The 19,561-nt window shown below is 40.5% G+C and overlaps 1 protein-coding gene across 7 annotated transcripts in view; it reads left to right on the top strand.

Moving 5' to 3' along the window:
- Positions 1 to 19,561, top strand: part of bmf (Bcl2 modifying factor) — an 81,221-nt gene that overhangs the window by 17,119 nt on the left and 44,541 nt on the right. For 6 of the 7 annotated variants that reach the window (XM_016995934.2, XM_062968192.1, XM_062968193.1 and 3 more), the window contains exon 3: positions 4,119 to 4,282. In XM_016995934.2, the coding sequence (XP_016851423.1) occupies positions 4,119 to 4,282 (164 nt within the window). Of the gene's footprint in view, positions 1 to 4,118; positions 4,283 to 9,090; positions 9,141 to 19,561 lie in introns of all 7 variants that reach the window. The other variant, XM_062968194.1, reaches the window with a different exon arrangement.

The following is a 19,561-nucleotide window of genomic DNA, read 5'->3' on the forward strand; positions in this document are numbered from 1 at the left end:
ATGTCTCATTCTGCAGAAATGCACTCCCAAGAAATCCTCCAAACCTGACCCCATGAACTGTTAAATCCCCAATCCTCAAATATCCCTGAAGCCTGCAAAATACATTGGTTTGCCTTTTCCTTACCCCACTGGCATTCACCCCAGATGGCTGAAATCTAAGCAAAACTGAAAGTGGAAGAGATGTCACCTCCTGTCTGGTTGGAAATGCTTCTCACTGAGGGGCAGTTGGGGTAGAAATTGGCATCTAAACAGTTGCCTAGCCTTAATCTGTGACAATAGCAAGGGTCTCTGAAGTTTGTAGGCTGAATTACATTTCAGAAACATTCTCAGGTCAAAAGGGAGAGAGGTGCGTGAAGTAAACGGAAAGGACCAAACATATCACCACATGGCAGCACAAAGTGTTTACTGTCTTAAACTTCATAGAATCATAAAGTGCGAAGGCCCATCTAACTCTCTGCCATGAATAACTAACACACTTCATAAGAAATGCCCATTCAACAAAAGGCCTCCAAAGAAGGAAAGTCCACCCCAACCCCAGAACAGTTTACTTACAGTGGCATTAGAATGAAGTAAAAACCATGTACAAAAGCCAAGAAATAACTAAATAATATGCTGTTGAAGGCTTTCATGGCCAGAACCACTGGATTGCTATGAGTTTTCCGGGGTTTGTGGCGATGTTCCAGAAGCATTCTCTCCTGACGTTTTGCCCACATCTATGGCAGGCATCCGCAGAGGTTGTGAGGTCTGTTGGAAACTAGGCAAGTTGGGTTTATTTATCTGTGGAATGTCAAGAGTGGGAGAAAGAACTCTTGTCTGTTTGAGGCAAGTGTGAATGTTGCAATTGGCTAACTTGATTAGCACTGAATAGCCTTGCAGCTTCAAAGCCTGAAGTTCTTTCGCTCACCCTGAACATGCCACAGATATATAAACTTCCCTTGCCTAGTTTCCAATATACCTAACAACCTCTGAGGATGCCTGCCATAGATGTGGGCGAAACGTCAGGAGAGAATGCTTCTGGAGTATGGCCATACAGCCCGGAAAACTCACAGCAACCCAACTAAATAATAATTATATAATAAGGAAAGTAGGATTGCAAACCTGGGACTCTAGAAAGGCTGGGACTTGGTTCTTGATCTATGGCACTTCTTCTGAAGAAAATGGTGAATCTGGACAATTTAGAAATCTTTATGATCAGTAGTTCAGTGTGAAATATTAAATCAAATATACTAAAAAAAATCTCTTCAGAATTATGGCATTTTTACATTTTTGTTCTTTTAAATTATAAGTTTATCTTCTTGGAAAGCTTCAGCAAAGTATGCAAGACTCCCATTTTGTGTCTTCCAAATCTATTCACCAGTCCTGAACCCTGTTATATTGAAACGCTGGCACAACTTTCAGGGGAAAATCACCTTTCTTCAGCAATCACAGAACCCTCCCAACCCCTTTCAAATGCCTTGTTTTCCCCTGTTTCAGCTCCAAAGTAGTGTCAGGAAATGACAGAATATCCCTTGCAGTTAGCATTTTCGAGGGGAAACAAGAGGAAAAAAGCAAAGTATTTTGGTATATAATTTCCAAAGTATATGTGTATAGAATTTCAGTATGCAAAAGATTTTGTTTTGTTTGCATACATCTTTTTAAAATTGATATTATCTTTAATAGAAGAAGACAGAGAGCATGTTGACATAGACATCTTTCCCAGAAAGAAAAGAGGCGAGAATGCCTCTATTCAGAGTCATTATATATAAAAAACATAATGCTTCTCACATGAGCACAAGTTATTTATTTTACATCCATTTAATACATTTTTAAAATCATATGACTAAGTGACTAGGTTTTATGTGTATATATAGCCAACCCACAAATAATAATAATAATCTCCGAAGGGACTCGGGCGGCCCACAGAAAGCTCTCAATAGTGTAGCAGTATACAAATACAGCAAAATACAGAAAGAGAAAAATAATAAAAATCAAATTAACCCAATTTTACATTAATACAGCAATAAAACCCCTATTAGTTTAAAAGATACTATAAAACCCAGCAGGCTACGAAAATAGTGGCTATATGAAGTTGCCGAAGGCTTTCATGGCTGGAGTCACTGGAGAGTTGCTTGGTTTCCGGGCGTTATGACCATGCATCTGTGGCTGGATCCTCTGATGATGCCAGGCACAGATGCAGGCAAAACATCAGAAGAAAATGCTGCTAGAACACGGCCATACAGCCCGGAAACCACACAACACTCAAGTATGAAGTTGTATGAATAAATTACAATTGGGGTGATTCAGAGTCCAGTGATGTAGTGATTTGAGTGTTGCACTGTAACTTTGGAGACCAGTGTTCAAATCCCTGCTCAGACATGGCAACCCATGAGGTAACCTTGGGCTAGTCATACTCTCTCAACTTCAGCCGAAAGCAAAGGCAGACCCTTTCTGAACAAATCTTGCCAAGAAAACCCTGTGACAGACTTGCTTTACAGTCTACATGCAACATAAGTGACTTGAAGGCACACAGCAACAACAACAATGCAAAGTCCAGTATCTCTTTGCTCTTTATCATGATTATTTCTTGGTCCTTTTCAGAAAAGTGATGCAGCGGTCATGGAGTGGGCTTTGTGTTGGTCTAAGACGATAACGTATAACATCCATAAATCTCAGAGTAATTTTCCTTGTGGGGAGTTCAGCTGTCCTGATTTGGCAACTTCAGTCATCCCACCTTTTCATCTGCTTTTAAAACGTCTCAGTTTCTCTCTGCTCTTTCCACTTACCCTTAGTCCTCAACATATTTCCATTTCTGCAAACTGGGCAAAAAAAGTGCAAAGGCAGATTACAGTCAACTCATTTAGGAAGGGAAAGGTGCAGAACCTTGCTCTTTCCAGTAAACTCCAGCAAAAGCAGACTGCTATATTCTCTGGTAGCTGGTGTGTTTCAGTTTCTTAATAACTTCTACCATTGTGGCCACTCTCTGATGGCCTCTACATGTGTCCCCATGTTCACCTTTAAATGTTGGAGAGTATACTGGCGTGCTGGAAAGCCAGTAGCGTGCATTTTCTTTGTTGGGGGTGTGTGACTTTTAATTGCATTTAGATTTTAATACCAAGCCCTGTGGCACAGTGGGTTAAACTGCTGAGCTGCTGAACTTGCTGACTGAAAGCTTGGCAGTTCAAATCCAGGGAGCAGGGTGAGCCCCCACTGTTAGCCCTTGCTTTTGCCAGCCTATCAATTTGAAAACATGCAAATGTGAGTAGATCAATAGGTACACTTTGGCGGGAAGGTCACAGTACTCCATGCAGCCATGCCGGTTGCATGACCTTGGAGATGTCTACAGACAATGCCAGTTCTTTGGCTTAGAAATGGAGATGAGCACCAACCCCCAGAGTCGGACATGACTAGACTTAATGTCAAGAGGAAATCTTTATCTTTACCTTATGCAGGATGTATACATTTTACTTTAAAATATTCATACTTCCAGAGGCCTTGCAGATATATGAAATGTACCTTAAAGCAAGATATAGGCTTCCTTCTTCTTCTTTTTTCGGCTTAGAAATGGAGATGAGCACCAACCCCCAGAGTCGGACATGACTGGACGTAACCTCAGGGGAAACATTTACCTTACCTTTTAAAAATATAGTCTGCCCCATCACTAAATTTCCTTCGCAAAATCAATGCAACAATAGCCATGTAAAAGGATGGGGGGGGGGGGCATGAAACCTATGAGCTACGTGTTCTATAACATTTATTTAAGGGAATTGTTTGACATTTTTCCATGCTCCAAAAAGGGAATGCTGCGGAAAGACCACTTTCAACTTTCCACCCCAAATTAAACTGCTTTATCACCTGTCAGTGCTTAGAAAGCAAAATCTTGTACAACCTGTCAGGGAATGGGGATAACAGCTTCAGATGTCAACTTGCTAAAGATAATTGGAATTTAGCTGTGATCATTGCTATGTTTAATTCAACTTTTTTTCCTCCAAGGAGTAAATTAATGGGAATCAATAATGAGTTATCTTAGTTAACACTTTGTCAAACTATGCTATCTTATGTTGTGCTTTTTATGGCAAAAAAGACTGTGTATTTCATGCTGAGAGATTGTAAGTCCTTGATTCTTCTGTGAAATTTCACAGGGAATGCTGGGTACCGTTTACACGTCAGCCCAATTGGTTTCTCATTGAATCCACACTTCCAGGAGGAGCCCCAGGAGAGTCCACAGGAACTGCGTACTGAAGTTCAGATTGCACGGAAGTTGCAGTGCATTGCAGACCAGTTCCACAGGCTTCACCTACAGAGGGTAGGCTTCTTTGGGGCGGGGGGGGGGTGAGGTTGGGACAAGGAGGTGCATTGGCTTGGGTGCCTTGCAAATACTTTGGCTGATCAGCCGTTTTATCTTTTCCTGTTACACTATCTAGCTAGTATTGCTTTGCATGTTACTTTTGATAATATACAGTTGGGACAAAATTGGGAAGCTCTGGTGCTTTTTTAAAAGTGTGTTTCATATAGAACCAATATTCTTTTTTATTCATTTTGTCTACTTTTCTTCTTTGCCTTATGATCACATAGTAGTAGGGAAGAAGGTGGGTTTCAATTGAGGGAAGGGGAATTATATCATACAGTATGATCGCTATATCTGCGGAACTGATATTCATGGTTTTATTTCTCCATATCCAATGAAATATGCCCTCCCTAGGCATTTTCTAAGTATTCCAGCGTGGCTTTATGACCTTCTTGAATCAGTAGCATTTCACTAGAGTTCACTATTATCAGCAGTTTTACATATCTACACAAAGTCTGGGAATGTGTCCCCTACAGATACAAAGACTATACTATACATCAGGTATCGGCAAACTTCGGCCCTTCAGTGTTTTGGACTTCAACTCCCACAATTCCTAACAGCCAGTAGGCTGTTAGGAATTGTAGGAGTTGAAGTTCAAAATACCTGGAGGGCCAAAGTTTGCCTATGCCTGCTATATATGAAAGTTGGTAAATATATACAACTATATTTCCAAAAACACATTTTCTTGAAATTGACACCCATTAATTATCCATTCATGAGTAGCTGAAGTAATGGGGTCTTCTGACAGTTGAACAATAGATGGTCAGCTTTCGAGCACAGCTATACCACAATTAATAAAATAGATGTGTTCCTGGCCATTGCTTGTTTAATTAAAAAATTGGGACCAGAGGCAGAAAAAACATAAAAAGAATAGGGATAACTTCCTGCACCACAAAAAAGAAGAGCATTTCAATGTGGGCCAGCAAACGTTTTATCCAAAACTAACATTATACACATGCAAAATGAAACAATCAGATTAAACACTCTGTAAATAAACAAAAACACTGACTTTTCTAAAAAACCTCTTGGAAGCTTCTTTCAAAGAGCACTTGGGGAGAAAACTTTTTTTCACCAGCTTCCACTTTTCTTATTGTTTCTATTTTGATGTAAAACTTCAAAACAGATTTTGGCTTTTTTAACGTGTTGGGAGAGGGTGGTAGCTGATGAGGTTCTGTTTTGCTGTTCAGTAAGGTATATGGGAGGCAATCACCATTGTCCAACAGGCAGGTATGCATACATACAATAAGATCAGTTAGAGGAAGACCCCTTTTGTCCCCAGCTTAAGCTTTATTGCAGTGTTTACTGCAGCCATGGCACTGCAATCCAACACTCAAAATGTGTGCTTCTCCAGCCCTCCTTCTCCATCCAGGTAGTGTAAAAGTGAGAGGGGACTTTCAGTTAGACACAGAGTGCAAGGAGGAAGTAGGGTACCAAAAGACTAAAAATGAGATATCTTCTTTATCAGGAGCTATATTAACTGAGGTGCCTACCCAAGCTTTTTTTTTTTTTTTTTTGCAATAGTAAGGACATACAAAATCCACACTGACTTGGAGTTGAGTTTCTTGAGTTTCTTGAGTTGCATTTCACAGAAATAGAAATTAAAAGAACAACATGCCTCTAAATGCCAATGTTTTTTTCCCGGTATGAAATATATATGCTGTAATGGGATGAGACACTGGAGCATGTGACACAGGGAAGCATTTCTGAATTACATCACCAACATGTACTTGAGGAAAACAGTTTTTCTATAAAGCACAATGATGCTCGGCATATCCAAAATGTTTTTAATAAACCAAATGTGGTTTCAGGTCTAGAGAATTTTCAGATATGTAAGCCAATTGTTTTGCTCACGTGGTTAGTTGTATCATTTAATTTTCTACGCGTAAGGCCACTTTCTTGTATTCAGTTGCATTGCAGCCAGATTGGCAAAGTGAACTGGTTAATAGCTATGCGGAAAGAGGAGGTATTACATGTAAATCCCAAACACCCCCACCCTAGTTTTATGGAACAGAAAATAAGCAAAACTTCTGAGTCAAGGATAGCTCTCATGTAGAACAATAGCTGTGGTCACCCCAAGAGACTTTGCTGCTTGTGGCAAACAAAGGATAAAGCTCTTGTAGGGTGTCCAAAGTCATTTCCCACTCATGTCAAGCCTAAGACAAACGTGATCCCTGAAGTGCCCAGTTCTTGCCTGCACACTCTTTTTTACATGAATAATGTTTATGTAGAATATGTACCTTTTAAAAAAAGTTTTCAAGAGTATGATGCAGGTTAAAACATATGGTACGGAATAAGCATATCTTGTTCACCTTTGGAAAAAAAGTTGATTTTGCCACTGCCAAAGATTCAGAGGCAGCAAAGGTAGATTGTGCCCTAATGTCTTCTGGTGGCTGCAAAATAATCCAATATTATACAATCCCTATTGCAGATTAGATGGAGGAGAACCTGAGAGAAAATGTAGTTTGCATAAGGTCATTTAGTAGATTTATGACAGAGCTGAAATTTTGGCCAGAGAACTCCAAATTTTCCTGATCTGGTTTTTCAGCTGCTATGCTAGAAGCCTCTGGTAGTGCAGTGAGTTAAACCCTTGTGCTGGCAGGACTGATGACTTGAAGGTTGAGTTGCTGACCTGAAGGTTGTCGGTTCGAATCCAACCTGGGGAGAGTGGATGACCTCCCTCTATCAGCTCCAGCTCCATACAAGGACATGAAGGAAACCTCCCACAAGGATGGTAAAAACATCTGGGCGTCCCCTGGGCAACATCCTTGCAGATAGCTAATTCTGTCACAGCAGAAGCGACTTGCAGTTTCTCAAGTTGCTCCTGACAAAAAAGCTTCTCTGCTGCACCAGTTCTGTCAATATGCATCACATAGTACTGGCCTTCTCTTTAAAAGATACTCTAAACTAGCTAAACAAAACAAAATTTGGTTAAAATTCGTTGTAAGAAAAAGATTTCAGAATATTCACTTTGAATCTTTTTTTTAGTGATCTTTTAAAATAATATAGGTGTAGAGGTTGAACTGTAAAGTACTGAAGGTGTCATTTTTATAGTCTGGGATGATGTGTTTTCTGAGGTTTCCCCCAGTCCATGTGGAACATTCTCCAACAGATATTTTAATGCTGTAGCAAAAACAAAACCAGAATTCCTCAAGGCAGAGCCAGGACCACTAAAACTAGTTTTAACATACTCCCCACAATCCTACCTAGACTTTGGGCAGGTTTCCACTTTAGCTGAGAAGAATTACACACTGATGCTTATCGCTGCTATGAGTCCTGCCTCCCTTTGAAAGACGAGTATGTTGTGCCACAAGGCCAAGTGTTTGGTCAGAGGCCAGTGAGTTCTGCAACTTTCTCAGAAAGAAACCATTGCTTTTATGACCAAGAATGTATTTCGGGAAGATAAGCTCTTCAAAGCATAAAAGTTCTCTTGCCTCACTTTGGCTATTTCCAGCTTAACAGTAGTAGCAGCACATGACTTTTTCAGGAAGCTGTTGTGGGTTTGGGTCATATGAGGAATGCAGCTGGCCAGTGGCTTCAGGGTGCTGTAATTTATAGTACCTCTCTGCAGCTTTCAGTGGTTTCTGTAGCAATTCTGTGTCCACTCACAAATTTTGTGTAGGATCAACACAAAGTAACGGGCAGACTGTAGATGTCATCCCATGTGGTGCCAGGGGTCCATATTTCAGTGGTCCCATTGCCCTTTGGTGGGATAAATAATACTATGTAACACGATTTTTGTTCCTGGGTTATGTATATCATTTCCTAATAGGTTCTATCATAAAAACATGGAAAACGTTTGTTAAACTGCAAAACCTTTGTTTTTGTGGGACATCCTGCAGCACATTTTGCTATAATTTTTCAATGAATATCTCATTGGGTCTCAACCAATTCAACATAGTTTGTGGCAGCCAACTGAAGTATAACAACTACTTTCAAAGTAAGTACCACACAATTAAACAGGAAATAACACTTTCAAATCAGGAGCAGGTTTTTTTTTTCCAAATTTTGTTACATAGTGTAATGAAATCCAGTGTGGCACAGTAGACAGCCAGGAGCCTATTCACATTGCAGAATTATAGTGCTATTATTCCACTTTGACTGCCATGATTCTATCCAATGGATATGCAATTAAGAGGAGCATGTAAAATTATCAGCCCAAAGAGCTCTAGTGCCTTGACCAACTATCCTAGGATTCCATAAGATGCACCCATGGTGAGTCAAGTGGAATGACTGCACTATAATTTTATAGTGTGAATGGGCCCCAGGATAAGTCCTCACTGAATCCTGAAGCTCACTGGGTAATCTAGAAACCCATTACACTCTCTCAGCTTGACCTGCTTCACAGGGTTGTTGTGGAAAGGAGGAGAGACATATACAGCATCTTTGAGCTCCCTGGAAAAAGATGAGATGTAAATGTAACGAATTATTGCTTGCTCCTTATCATATTTATTCCCCCCATTGGTTCCTTTCTGCAATTGATAGCACTAATATTCTGTCATTAGTCAAAGATAAAGAGTGGGGTCTTATGCAAAACCAAAAAAAATGCAGTGTCTGCAATTCTTTCAACTTTGTGAAGCATCTTTGCCAATGGCAGTGAGAGCAAAGGATTAATTGGTGCAGCATCTGACTGTCTATGTTGCTTTTTGCAAATGTGTGATGTCCACCTGTTCGATGGGTGAGGATTTTTTTTTTTTTAAAAAAATACCTTTTCCTTTGGACGTGATATATTTTTCTCTTAAGTTCCTTCAAATCTCTCTGTCCCTTAGGTCATTTCTGGAACAGCTGACTTTGCCCAGTGTAGCAAAGGTTAACAGAGGTTTGTTTTTCTGTGCTTCCCCCCCCCTTTTCTCCCCCCCCCCCCCCCTCTGTCAGGAGTCCTGAAGGGAAGCTGTAGAACTGGTTGTAACCTGACCCTTTCCATCTGGGGAGTGTAGCTCTCCAATGTCTTTGTCTGGGAAATGTGTCCGAGAATGCCCCAGGGGAAGGGGAAAAAATAAGCTGTAACCAAAAAAAGAAACTCGGGGCCTGTCCCCTCCCTTTTCTTTGGGCAAGAAGTGTGTGTTGCCATGGCTCCAGTGAGCCAGTGAGGAAGCGGAGCAAAAGTAGTGAATCCTGTCCTAGCCAAGCATGTGGGAGAGTTAGTAAACAAAAGCATCCCTCTTTACTACGAGCTCAGGCGGCCAAGAAGGGAGGAGTTCCCTCGTTCTTTCTTTCCTCTCTGTCCCCCCTCTCAGCTGAAATAACAAAGTGTTGCAAAGGGAAGAGAGTGCGGGTTGACTGTATCTTTTCCCCCCTTTTCTTTTCAAAAGAGGAAAACAGAAACAAACCCTGGTGCGTTGGGGAAATGGCCGATGGATCTCGACTGCGGGCAGACACTGACAACTAAGCTTAAGGGATTCTTTTCTAAGAGGCAAGCATCTTTGCACGGGGCTATGTTTGAGACCACTGAAAGTTTTATTTATTGCTTAGCTTAGGCTAATACCTCCTTTTCCTTCCCTGCCTCACTCCTGGCCAATTTTCTCCTCTGGTTGTTGGCCAAGATAGGAGAAGGCGGTCCAAGAGCTATTTGAGCGATCATCCGCGGCCAGGAAAACTGTGACTTCTCCTTGGGTTGCCTCTGACAGGTTCGCTGGATCCAAATTGCTCTACATAGGACTGGACGTGGATGAAAGCAATATTTATAGACCAATCCTATGGGTTTTGATTACCTATCAACTAAATTTATGGATAAAAGCAGTGTTTGAAGTGAGATGCCTTCTCTGATGTTTTTAGGGAACATAATGCGCCACTGTGGATTCTATCAGCTCAAGGAGAAGTGTTCCTCCCAATGTCAGTGGAAAAGGGAATGCAACCCCATGAATTCCAAAGGGTTTTCTTAGGCAAGAAGTCGTCAGGGGTGATTTTGCCAGTTCCTTCTTCTGAAATATAGCCAATAGCACCTGGGATTCGTATGGATGAACCTATTTAGCTTCCAAGATCAGACAGTATCTGGTTCCTTTAATAAGCTGTCTTCATTTCTAATCGACAGGGAATCTTATTTTTGCAGTTACAAGAGCTGCATAACTGTCAATAAAATGCAGGAGACCTGAGTCCAGTCCCCTGCTCTGGCCTCCAGATCTTGCTGAGATAATGCTTCGGGGCTTCGGGGACATTCATGTTGAAAATGAGCTGTAATTGAGAGCTGTATATATTGACCAATAAAAGTTTATGGCAATGGGGCAAGAAAGGGAGAAACACAAGCTGTAAATTCTTCCCTGCTTCTGCAGAAGCCTTACCGGGGAGGCAAACATGTCATATCCATTCATAGGTGTACTTGTCAATACAACTAAATGGAGTCAGGTAGAAAGTTCATTCTGAAGATATACAGTTGACCTTCTGTATCCACAGATTCAATCAGCCACAGCTTGAAAATATTCCTCCTTCTCCAAACCAAACCTTGATTTTGCTATCTTGTATAAGGGGCATCATTTTACTACACTATCATATATAATGGGAACTGAGATTCTACAGATTCTTGTATCTGTAAGAGCTTCTTCTACCAAACCCCAGTAGTTTCCTTTACCTCCCCTACTACAATATCTTGTAGAATATGGAGCCGCGGTGGCGCAGTGGGTTAAACCAGGGCTGTAGCTAAGGGGGAGGTTTAGGGGTTCAGCCCCCCCCAACATTTTTCAGGTTTTTTAAAAACCTGGTTTACTCATGAATTTTAACTGATTAGCCAAATCCCCATGAATGTCCACTGAAGTGTTTCTATGGAGCCTGATTTCTAAATTATTTTGCGTTATGGAATTACTCTTCATGATTCACTAAAAAAAGTTTCACCCCCCCCCCCCCACCTTGTGTTGGGTGAACTGCTGACCTGAAGGTTGGGTAGTTGGCCTAAAGGTTGCCAGTTCAAATCTGCAAGACAGGGTGAGTGCCCATCTGTCAGCTCTAGCTTATGGGGGCATGAGAGAAGCCTCCCAACTAATACATCCAGGCGTTCCCTGGGCAACGTCTCTGTAGGCGGCCAATTTTCTCACATTAGAAGCAACTTGTAGTTTGTTCTAAAGTTGCTTCTGTCATGATAAAAAAATCTTGTAGAGTGTTGTTCGCTTTGGGCACAAAAGTTGCTTTTATTAATATTGATAGGTTTTTATGTTGCATTATAACTCAGGCAATGACAAGGATCTTTTTCTCTATGATAGCACAACAGAAAAACCTTCCAAGCCCAGAACTCTCCCTTTGGACTGCTTGTAGATTTGTTGTTTTTAAATCAGACATAGTAAGCAAAAAAAAAAATTCCCAACGTGCATGTGACTGACTCTGCGTGAGAGACACAGAAGTTGGGCAGTGCATTTGCTCTGAGCCAGCTCTCCTTAAATCGCTCTCTATATTTAGTGTCTGAGTCATCACAACTGCTGACAAGAGGCAGAACTGAGCCGAGACCTTGGTGCTGGACCTGACTGCTGCCCTTTGTGTGCTTTCAGTGAAGTTGGAGTGTGCTCTGTCTAAAGTTTTTTTTTCTTTAAAGTAGCTTCCACCACCTGATTTGAATGTTCCACTTTGTCTTTAAGTTTTATGTAACATAGTAGATGTCAGTCCCTCTGTTCAGGGACAACTCCTGAGCAGGAAAGAGAGTGTTTTGTTTTCACTTGGATTAATCTAGGAGTTCTTATAACCAAATATGTGTGTGTTTGGGGTTTTTTATTTCATAGAATTGGAAGGGACAACAACATCCATCCAGTCCAACATCTTGCCATACAGAAATATATAACTAAAGCACTCCTATTTTAAAACACCCAAAGATTAAAAGTCTGCTACTTCTGAGGCAGTTTATATCCCACTCTTGAACAGTTCTTACAATCAATAAGTTCTTCCAAATGTGCAGATAGAATCTCATTTCTGGCAATCTGAAACCATTGGATCGTGTTCTAGTCTCTGAAGCAGCCACAAACACTTTATCCATCTTCCAGGTTAGATTCCAACATATATTTTAAAGGTGACTATAATAGCACCCACCAGTCTTCTTTTCTCTAAGCTAAAAATACTCGGCTCCCTTACTCCTCTCCATAAGGCTTGGTTATGAGATCGTTGATCACCGTTCCTTCAGAGTGTTCCAGCTTGTTCCTATTCTTCTTGAGCTCTGATTCCCAAAATTGGATACAATATTCCAGATGGGGTCTAAGCAAATCAAAATTAATTCCCTCAATCTGGACACTATAAGAACGTCAATTGGTTGGTTTGTTTTTGCATAGGTTGCAAAATGATTCATTGCAAAGTTATCCCATCAGGACAGGTTGGTCGTAACAAAGATGCTTGGCTGATAGAAAGCTAGATCTAGGAGCTTTCTGCCAGAGTGCCAATTCACACATTTCTCACTCAGTTCATTCTAGGTCACTGCATGGTCTTCACTGCTGTAATGGTTTGTGAGGTTTTCTTTCTTCTGGAAAAGCTAGATGGAAAGCATGAGAGCACCCTAGCTAATTTCTTTTCAGTAGAGTAGCCCCCCTTGATCTTCATCTTGAGGAAGAAGAGGATGGGAAGAATGCCCTCCCATTTTAATATGACTGTGAAAATAGGAAGTTATTTATACTTTGTATTATTTTATACACTACCCTTGATAATATGTAGCCCAGTGTTATTTATAACACAAATGGGTGTGGGGTGGTAGCGGAAATCTCTGAAACTCTTGTGGCAATGACCACAAAATAGCATCCTGTCTAATCACAAATGACAAGTCACACGCTTAAGAAGCTGAGTAAAAGAGCGGGATGGTTTCAACCCCAAATATAAAACCACATATTTTCCCTTACATGGCACAAAAATATAATTTCATAGACTAGAAACTATGAAGGGAAACCAGTGAAGATCAGGATATTTGAGGTTGGTGGTTCCTAACATTTCTAGTGAATAGGTTTTCTGTATTTGTTTGATCCATTGTTTTTGTTCTGTTTTTTTGGAAAGAACAGTAGTGGTGTGAAGAAAAAAGACAGAAGTGGCAGTGAGTTGTCTCAGGATGGTTACATATGGAAGACCTTGGAACACCTTGTAAAATTGCATAAATAGGCTGCCTCAGAGACACAACACTTGCTCAAATCACAGCTCTCAATATCAAGCCATATACTTGCTCCCACAAAACATGGGTGCCATTTAATAGAGGGAAAGTTGCTAATGTTCACAAGAACTTTCCTTCCACCACCCCAGCTTCAAACTTATTGGACAAGCACATGAAGTGCAGGCAGACAGGCCACTAGCCAGCCAAACATCCACATAAAGAGGGACAAAGAGGCTTCCAGCTGCCCTCATTCTCCCATTGCTTTCCTTTCATCTCTAAAGACTATTCCTGGGTCTCACATGAAACCCAAAAGTATTCTGAGAAAGGAAGAGAGTTGAGGAAGCTAGAGCTTTTCTTTCCAGGTACCGAAGGTTAAGAAATAGAAGATAAATAAACCACCAGTTGAGTGATATATATATACAGTACACACACACACACACACACACACACACACACACACACACACAAACCACATTGTTGTCATGCATTTAGTTTGACAGATGAATTGCCATAAGTTATTGAATGACAGAAAAATTCTGGAGTGAGGAAAAGTTGGTTGTTTTTTGTTTTTTTGGAATACAGGCAGTCCCCAAGTTATGAACAAGATAGATACTGTGGGGTTGTTCTTAAGTTGAATTTGTTTGTAAGTCAGAACAAGTACATTTTTAAGTGTAACTTTAGCCAAATATATATTTGCCTTCAAGGCACCTGTTAGCTTATGGCAAACCCATGAATTTTCCTATGGGAAAATTGATTTTTACATGTACATAAAAGATTTTGCTTTATCCTTTTAAAGTGTACACACACAGAGGGTGAGAAATAACTGCTAGCTCCTTTCTTTTACTCTGTTTTCCTATCTAAACCATTTTGGGGGATAATACACATTATTCTCATTTTTTAAATCAAAACCTAATTTTAAATTGTCAAACAATTCTAATTCCAAAGCAACTAAGTTGGGAGATAGAGACAGTAGTCTGCCACAGGGTCATGCAAAATTCTTACTTCCTTTTTTGTTTGTTTCAAATGGAACAAGGAACTAAACAAACAATTTCAGTTGTGCAAGACTATGGGCCTGGAGAAATGGTGTCCTGCAGTTGCCCTTTTGGACTTAGATACCAAGTTTCCACTCTGTCTTCCTGCTCCCACTTCCTGCAAGTTCCATCTAGAAAGAGAAGTGCAGAGCTAGCTACTGTTTATTTGGAATGAGAAAACCACTTCAAAGAATGGCTCACTTGCCAACTGATTCTACTAGTGCTGTAATTTGTAAACAGCTTTCTAAAATATTATCTGTATTCATACACACACATATACACACATACATACACACACATATGCATGATTCTGCAACACACTCACGCACATGGAGTCTCTACTCACAGATTCTGTGTCAACCTTTTGGTTACTTACCAGGCAGGATTTCTTGTTGAGAGTCCCATTTGCATTTGAGCTATGCCATGTAGCCCTGAAATGCAGAGGGTATTCTTTCTGAAACAGTTCTCTGTTCTAATTAGAAGTCGTGTTTCCCCTACTTTCCCAGTTTTACTTTTTCTGTGGGAGGGCCTTGGTTCCATAATACCTGAAGAATAGCACCTTTCCTTTTAAGATTTTAAAATTAGAGAATTCCTGGCACAGCCATGTATTCACTTGGCAATCAAACCAATATTCTTCCTAATTCCTTATATTTCTATACCTAGAAAAGATGGATTGTATAATGATCGGTGTCCAGATCTTGAAAGGTCACTTTTGTGACTTACACTGCTTCCCCTTTATTCCACCCATTGCCCATCAATTTCCTTCTCCAGCTGGATCATATTCCTAACCTCTTTTGCCCTGGGGAACAAGAACCATTTCCTTGTTTTACCTAATGTCTAATCTGTTTGGTGACAGCACAGTATGGGTCCACCTGGCTGGGAAAACAACTGTTCAAGTGACTCAGCTTCTAGCAGCTGTACATTCCATACTCTTTTTTTTTTAAAGTATCTTACACTTCTTAGTTTGTTCTCTGGTTAATCATTTTGATTTCCTCCTCTGATCTTGAGAAAGAATGGCTTTCCTGGAACCATCATTGGGCTACCACCAGTTTCATCCAAGAAGCCTGTATGGGCTTTGTAGCTGTGAGATCAGTCCAATCCAAAGGCAGATTGATTGGCCAGCATGGGCTAGGTAAACTGGATCATTTGCTGATAAACATGTCACCCTAGTTTTGGGACCTAGACTCATGGTATGCCATGATTCTTACTACTGTAGCCAATAAAGTTGTGGTTTCTTCTTCTTCCAACATGATGGTGTCTGTGTGGGATGATGTAAAGCAAGTCTGTTCCTGTCATAGTCACTGTGCCTACAGTTCCCTTTGGACTGTTGTAGGGTTTGCTGTTACTCTGGAAGTGGCCATAGCATGACGTTTGAAGATTAATAAAGTGGGCCAAACTGATTTGTGCCATCTTTGTCATGACTAGAAGTTTATTTGCATAAAAGGCTAATGTAATTTCTAATTTACCTCACCAGATATCCAAGCTTGTAACTGTGTGGTAGAACATATTTAGGCCAATATCCATTTTGGTTTAATGGCACACTCTTTCAATGGTATTACACTCAGTCGTCTGACACACATATCTTCCAGCTGTTTTTGTCAAGAGCCACCCAGTTGTTTATACCTGCCTCTTCTTGGTCCTCAGAAAGGGTGGCTTAGGAAATCACTTTTGCCTGTTCAACAGGAGTAGTTTGGTCCTATAAGGTTCTGTCTTAGAAATTTCCAGGGAATAGCTGTGTTAGTCTGTTGTAGAAGGAATAACAACAAAGAGTCTTGTGGCACCATGGGGTTTTATTTGGCATAAGCTTTCCATCAAGCTTCATTAGGTACATTGTTTTAAGACAACTGGGAGAATAACTCTCTTGGTGAGTAAATGAGTCATCCAACATTATCATTCCCTGTAGTTCTTATCTAATGGAAAAACAATCAGTTATGACTCCAGTTATCTAAAAGGGAAAATGGCATGCAATATATATAGTAATAGTTCAAGACTAACTTGATCATATACATTTTATGTCAAAAAGGGCTTAAAGATATAGCTGTATTACAAATTCCTGTATGAGTTTCAAATTCTGTTTATTGTTAAGTCTTCCTCTTGTGTGGTATTATTGCCTTCATCATAACAACAACAGTGAATGTACCAAGGTCATGCTTCACCCCATTCTTCCTTGAAGTGAAATCTGCCGAGAAATTGAGTCACTGTTCTCTTTGTGGACCTGTAAGAACAGTAAACACTAGCCACAACCTTAAGTACAAGTAGTTATTTTTGTTTGTCTGGGTCCCTCAGTCCCCCCTGCTCAACATCTCACACATTATGATTGTACTCATATAAATGGCAATATCCTGTCTTATGAAGAAAGGTGGAATTAGCTCAGGAAAATGACGAAAACCAAATCATGATAATCTGTTCCCAAAAACATTATTATTATTACTACTACTACTACTCAGCAGGGATGCCTTGGTTAATACTTAAATGGGAAAATACCAAGAAAAAGCAGGTGCTGCTAGGTATATTTCAGAGGAAGGAACTTGCAAAATCGAGTGTTCCTATAAAATTAATGGGGTCACCATAAGTTGACTGGCAACTTGAAGGTACAAAATTGCACTCATTATTCTTCACAGCATTTAGCAAGATTGCACGTTTACCCCTCTCGTGCAAATTTATGGTAATGTCAGCAGCGTATCCTACTAGTTTTATGGGCTAACCATAGCACAGAACCCATGGTGTGGAAAACAGAAAGAACATGGAGAAGAGTTCTGTAAAAAATAAGTATATGTTCTCAACAGAAGGGCAGTAAACCTAAGCTTGAAATTTAGTCATATTTATTATGAAAGAAGACTAGACCAAGATAGTCAAGCAAACGTTTGAGGTATTGGTAACATCATAATTTCAAGCAGGACATTACAAGGTCACTAAGGTCTCAGATTATAAAACTGAATTTTGTACTTTTGTGACAAGAGTAGGCAACTGTGGTTCTCTAGATGTTCTGGCTCTAGAACTATTATCAATTCAATTCAACATAGTCCATATTGAGGAATTATAATAGTTGCAAAACCACATTAATGCCACAGTTGCTCCACCACTGCTCCAAAAACATGTAGTATAACTGCTTGAATCTTGTAGTGAGTTGGGAGGTCATCCTTGCTCACCAGAAACTAGCCTTCCATTTTTTTGGCCTGTTAGAAATATTTTAGAGGAGAGGACAGGTAACTTATGAACAAAGGTTATAGAGGAGACTAGGCAAACTAATGAAGGGCTAGAGATTGAAGAGAACCAGAATTGTTGTCTTGCTTGTTGGAAGTGGAAACAGATTTGAAGTTGCCAGATATCAAATATTTTAAGGGTCCATCTCCCTAGATCATTGCTGTGTTGTTCAACGCAAGATAGATACCACATTTCAGGCAAATACAACTTTGGAGAACAATTGCAGTGGTTTGGATCCAAAAGCTCCCTTTCACAACCCATCAGAATCTTGTGTTCACAAAAGGGGGAAGAGAATATGTTCACCCTTTCTTCTATAACACTAAGGCCTTCCAAGTCCCCCTATGATATTTTGGATATTCTTCCAACTCTCTATAACAGATGAGAACCAGTCTGATGTAATTGTGAAGATGTTGGATCTAGGAGATAGAGGTTCCAATCCGCTAAGCTGTAATGTTCCAGATATGAACTTCAGCAAATCATGGACCCCCAGCCTGATCAATTTATGACCTCATCAGACAGGACTGTTTTTGGTGGCATATGCCGGTTCCGCTGTAGTTTACCTGTGAAGCCCATCAGCTCACATCCCACGACATACAGCTACTTCTGACGGGGCTCAGTGGCTAAACTACAATGAAAATGATGTATGCCACTGTGGTGGCAACACAGGAGGTTTCCCGTATTGCACCAGAAAACATTGGGGAAAGCCAGGTGGCGGACCCCTGTGGGATGGGGTTTCGGGTAAATTGGGTGATGTGGGGCATGGGCAACAGGTTTCTCATTCCCCCACTCCCCCAATGGGCACTGTCAGATTCACCATGATCAGTGGTAATTCCAGCAGCCAATATGATGTGATCCTCAACAGAGGTGTTATGAGACTGACGTGGAAAAGAAGAGGAGAAAGGAAAAATGGGATAGAAATAAAGTGAACAAAACCTAAATAAAAAGAATGACAGGCAAGGCAGTAAGAAGAAAGTTGGATCAATGAATATCACTTCTAGCAAAACATTACTCACAGGTTCTCTGGGGCCAGCTTTATAGCGGAGATACTTTTTGGTGTCCAGAGATCTGGAAGGACAAAGGCTGCTCCTATATCCTGACTGTATGCAGCCATAGCTTTTCCTCCCAACCATCAGCTGTATCCAGCCAGGGGGAAAATCTTGCATCAAAGAGATACTGGAATTATCTCTTCCAAAAGTATTTGTGTACCTGGAGATTGTGTGTTTGTGGCTTTTGGTTTATGGCAACCTCATGACTTTCATAGTGTTTTCTTAGGCAAGGAATACCCAGAAGTGATTTTGCCAGTTCATTCTTCTGAATTATAGCCTACAGAAGCTGGCATTTGTTGATAGTCACCTATACAAGTATTAGCCAGGGCTAACCTGCTTAACTTTCAAAATCAGACAGAATCTGGTACCCTAGGGTATTTAGTTACAACAGCAGAAATCATCAAGAGGATTGCAGCTTATGTCTCTAAAACGCCCCTCCCCTTTGAAATTGTGATTTGGTTTCCAAAAGGAAATAACTTTCAAAGCAAAGATTGTGACATTTGTCAAGAGATGAGTGACCAGCACTCCTCTCCAAAGGCTTCAGAGCAGGATTTTATGTTTTCCCCCCACCTTCAGCCTCCCAAGTTTCTAAATTTGCTGCTTGATAATGGGACCTGAAATAACCCCTAGGTTTTTGTTTTTGTTTTCAAGTGTGTTCTTGCTTAAGGTTTAATTGGCTCCAGTCAGTAGGAAAGGGCTCCAGGACTGATTATTTATGGCTTACTGTCAAACGGAGCTATAAAAAAGGGCAGTATTATCTTGGAGATGCTGGGAAGCAAAGTGTGGGGAGGGAGGAGAGAGTGTGTGCATAGGAGTGTGTTTTCTTGTACTGGATAAAATCAGTTTTGCTGTCTCAGCAGTGTGGTTTAAATTGAAGATTAACCCTTTGACCTTCACAGTGTCAAATCACTTACAGATG

Source organism: Anolis carolinensis, chromosome 1, assembly GCF_035594765.1.
Source record: "Anolis carolinensis isolate JA03-04 chromosome 1, rAnoCar3.1.pri, whole genome shotgun sequence".
Taxonomy (NCBI): Eukaryota; Metazoa; Chordata; class Lepidosauria; order Squamata; family Dactyloidae; genus Anolis; species Anolis carolinensis.